This window comes from Impatiens glandulifera, chromosome 1 (genome assembly GCF_907164915.1).
Source record: "Impatiens glandulifera chromosome 1, dImpGla2.1, whole genome shotgun sequence".
NCBI classification, from domain to species: domain Eukaryota; kingdom Viridiplantae; phylum Streptophyta; class Magnoliopsida; order Ericales; family Balsaminaceae; genus Impatiens; species Impatiens glandulifera.
This window is the reverse complement of record NC_061862.1, coordinates 37,597,734-37,599,933: the sequence shown is the minus strand read 5'-3', so window position 1 is coordinate 37,599,933 and position 2,200 is coordinate 37,597,734. Positions and strand designations below refer to the sequence as shown.

Genomic DNA, 2,200 nt, shown 5'->3' with positions numbered 1-2,200 from the left:
TCATCTTGCCCATCAGACATGATTCACATGTATCAATGGATTCAAAATCCATGTCTTTTAGAAGCCCATCTATGTGGATCTTCTTCATGAGATTCGCACTAATGTGACCCAATCGACAATGCCATAGGTAGGCCTCACTCAAACTATTTAATTTTTGTCTTTTGTTATTTATGTTATAAAATTCTGATTTGAGATCCAATATAAAGAGTCCATTACTCATTGGAGTTGTCGCATAGAAAATATCATTCTTAAAAACAGAAATATTTCCATTTTTAATGCTAAATTCAAAACCTTCAGAATGTAATACAGCAACCGAAACAAGGTTCTTAGTAATGCAAGGAACATAATAACAATTATTCAGTTCTAATATTAAACCAGAAGGTAAAGATAGACTTAAATCTCCTACGGTAAGTGCAGCAACACTTGCTCCATTTCCAACGCGCAGGTCTATCTCTCCTTTCTTCACTTGTCTTTTATTTCTAAGTCCCTACACATATGAAATAATGTGAGCACCATATGTAGTATCTAATACCCAAGTAGGACCATTATTTAATGTGAGAACATCGGTTGTCATAATCTCAATAACATAAATACCTGAAGTGGAACTCACAGTCCCGTTCTTCGTGTCTTCTAGGTACTTAGGACAATTTCTTTTCTAGTGTCCCTTGGCCTTGTAGTAAAAACAATCATGATCATCAACCATCTTTGGCTTCTCACCACCCTTGGGTTTGGCAACTTGCTTGCCTTTCTCTTGGTCATTGTTCTTTTTCTTAGTCACCTTCTTAAACCCCTTCCCATTGTTGACATTTAGAACTTCCTTCTTCTTGTCATCAGTAATATTGCCTTCAGTATTTTTAAGCATGTTATGGAGCTCATTCAGATCATACTTTAGACCATTCATATGGTATTGCATTCTAAATGTTGCAAAACCATCATGTAAGGATCTAAGAACAATATCAGTGGCCAACTCTTGGTCATATGGGGTCCCCAGATTTTCCATCCTCTTGAAAAGCCCAGTTAGGCTAATCACATGAGGACTCACTGGTTTTCCCTTCACAAGCTTGCTATCAAGTATAGCCTTGTGAGTCTCATATCGCTCTATCCTTGCCTGATCCTGAAACAGCGTTTTCAGTTCAGTTATGATAGTATAAGCATCAGAATGCAAAAACCGCTTTTGTAATTCAGTCTCCATTGCAGCTAGCATGTGGCAAGTAACAGGTAATGCTTCAGTTTTCACCCGAGTTGATGTTGCCTTCTCCTCATCTAATGAGGTTCCGGTCACAGTAGGGATAGGGGTAGTTAGGACGTCCTCACGTCCCTCAGACCTAAGAATAATTCTCAGATTCCTTTCCCAATAAAGGAAGTTCGTTTCATTGAGCTTGTTTTTCTCAACAATTGAGCGCAAAGAGAATTTCAAATTATCGTTCGACATATTCTACATAATATAAATGACATACAAATCAGTTTATGTTTTGAAATTTGCAAAATACTTATAATTGAACAATTTAAAATAAGTGAATGCACATTTTATTCAAGTTTTTATAGTCCCTTATGAATAAAATGATTCCAAGAACCCATTACAGACAATCCCCAATGTACTTTTGCACTGCCTTAGGTCTTGTGTGTTCAAGGTAAGTAACAATTACTAATTATAACTTATTATAATTCTCGGTTGATGATCCACATCCAATGTAGGATTCATCCCCATGCCTCAAGATCCAAAACTTTGCCTTTTGGTCTCTTGTTGGGTACAACCGTATCAAGGCTTATGAATCCCCGTATAGATTCATCCTCAGGAGCCTAAGGTTGAGGAAAGACACCCTCGCTTTTGCGAAACCTATCCAACCAAAACCATAAACTTCATGGGTCATGACACGGAAAGGCATTGCCCCAATTTTCTTTAGGAACTTAAGTTTTGATTGTCTTTTATTTAATAAAGATAAGGTGTGTTCAGCATGTCAAATGGGTAAACAAACTAAGTCAACCTTCAAGAGTAAATGACACATTCAGTCTAACCGATGCCTAGGTCTCCTTCACATGGATTTATTTGGACCGATTAGGGTCACCAGTCTAGGTGGTATGCTTTACACCATGGTAGTTGTTGATGATTATTCTAGGTATACATGGGTCATATTTTTGGCATCTAAACGTGAAACCGCATCAAATTTAATTACATTGCTTAAACGTTTGCAAAATGAAA

General features: G+C 37.1%; 1 protein-coding gene across 1 annotated transcript; it reads right to left on the bottom strand.

The window, feature by feature from the left end:
• Nucleotides 1-655: 655 nt before the first annotated feature.
• LOC124924897 lies at nucleotides 656-1,192 on the bottom strand. Its single transcript, XM_047464884.1, has one exon. It carries the CDS (start codon nucleotides 1,190-1,192, stop codon nucleotides 656-658), a length of 537 nt encoding a protein of 178 aa, XP_047320840.1.
• Between the last annotated feature and the right edge of the window lie 1,008 nt (nucleotides 1,193-2,200).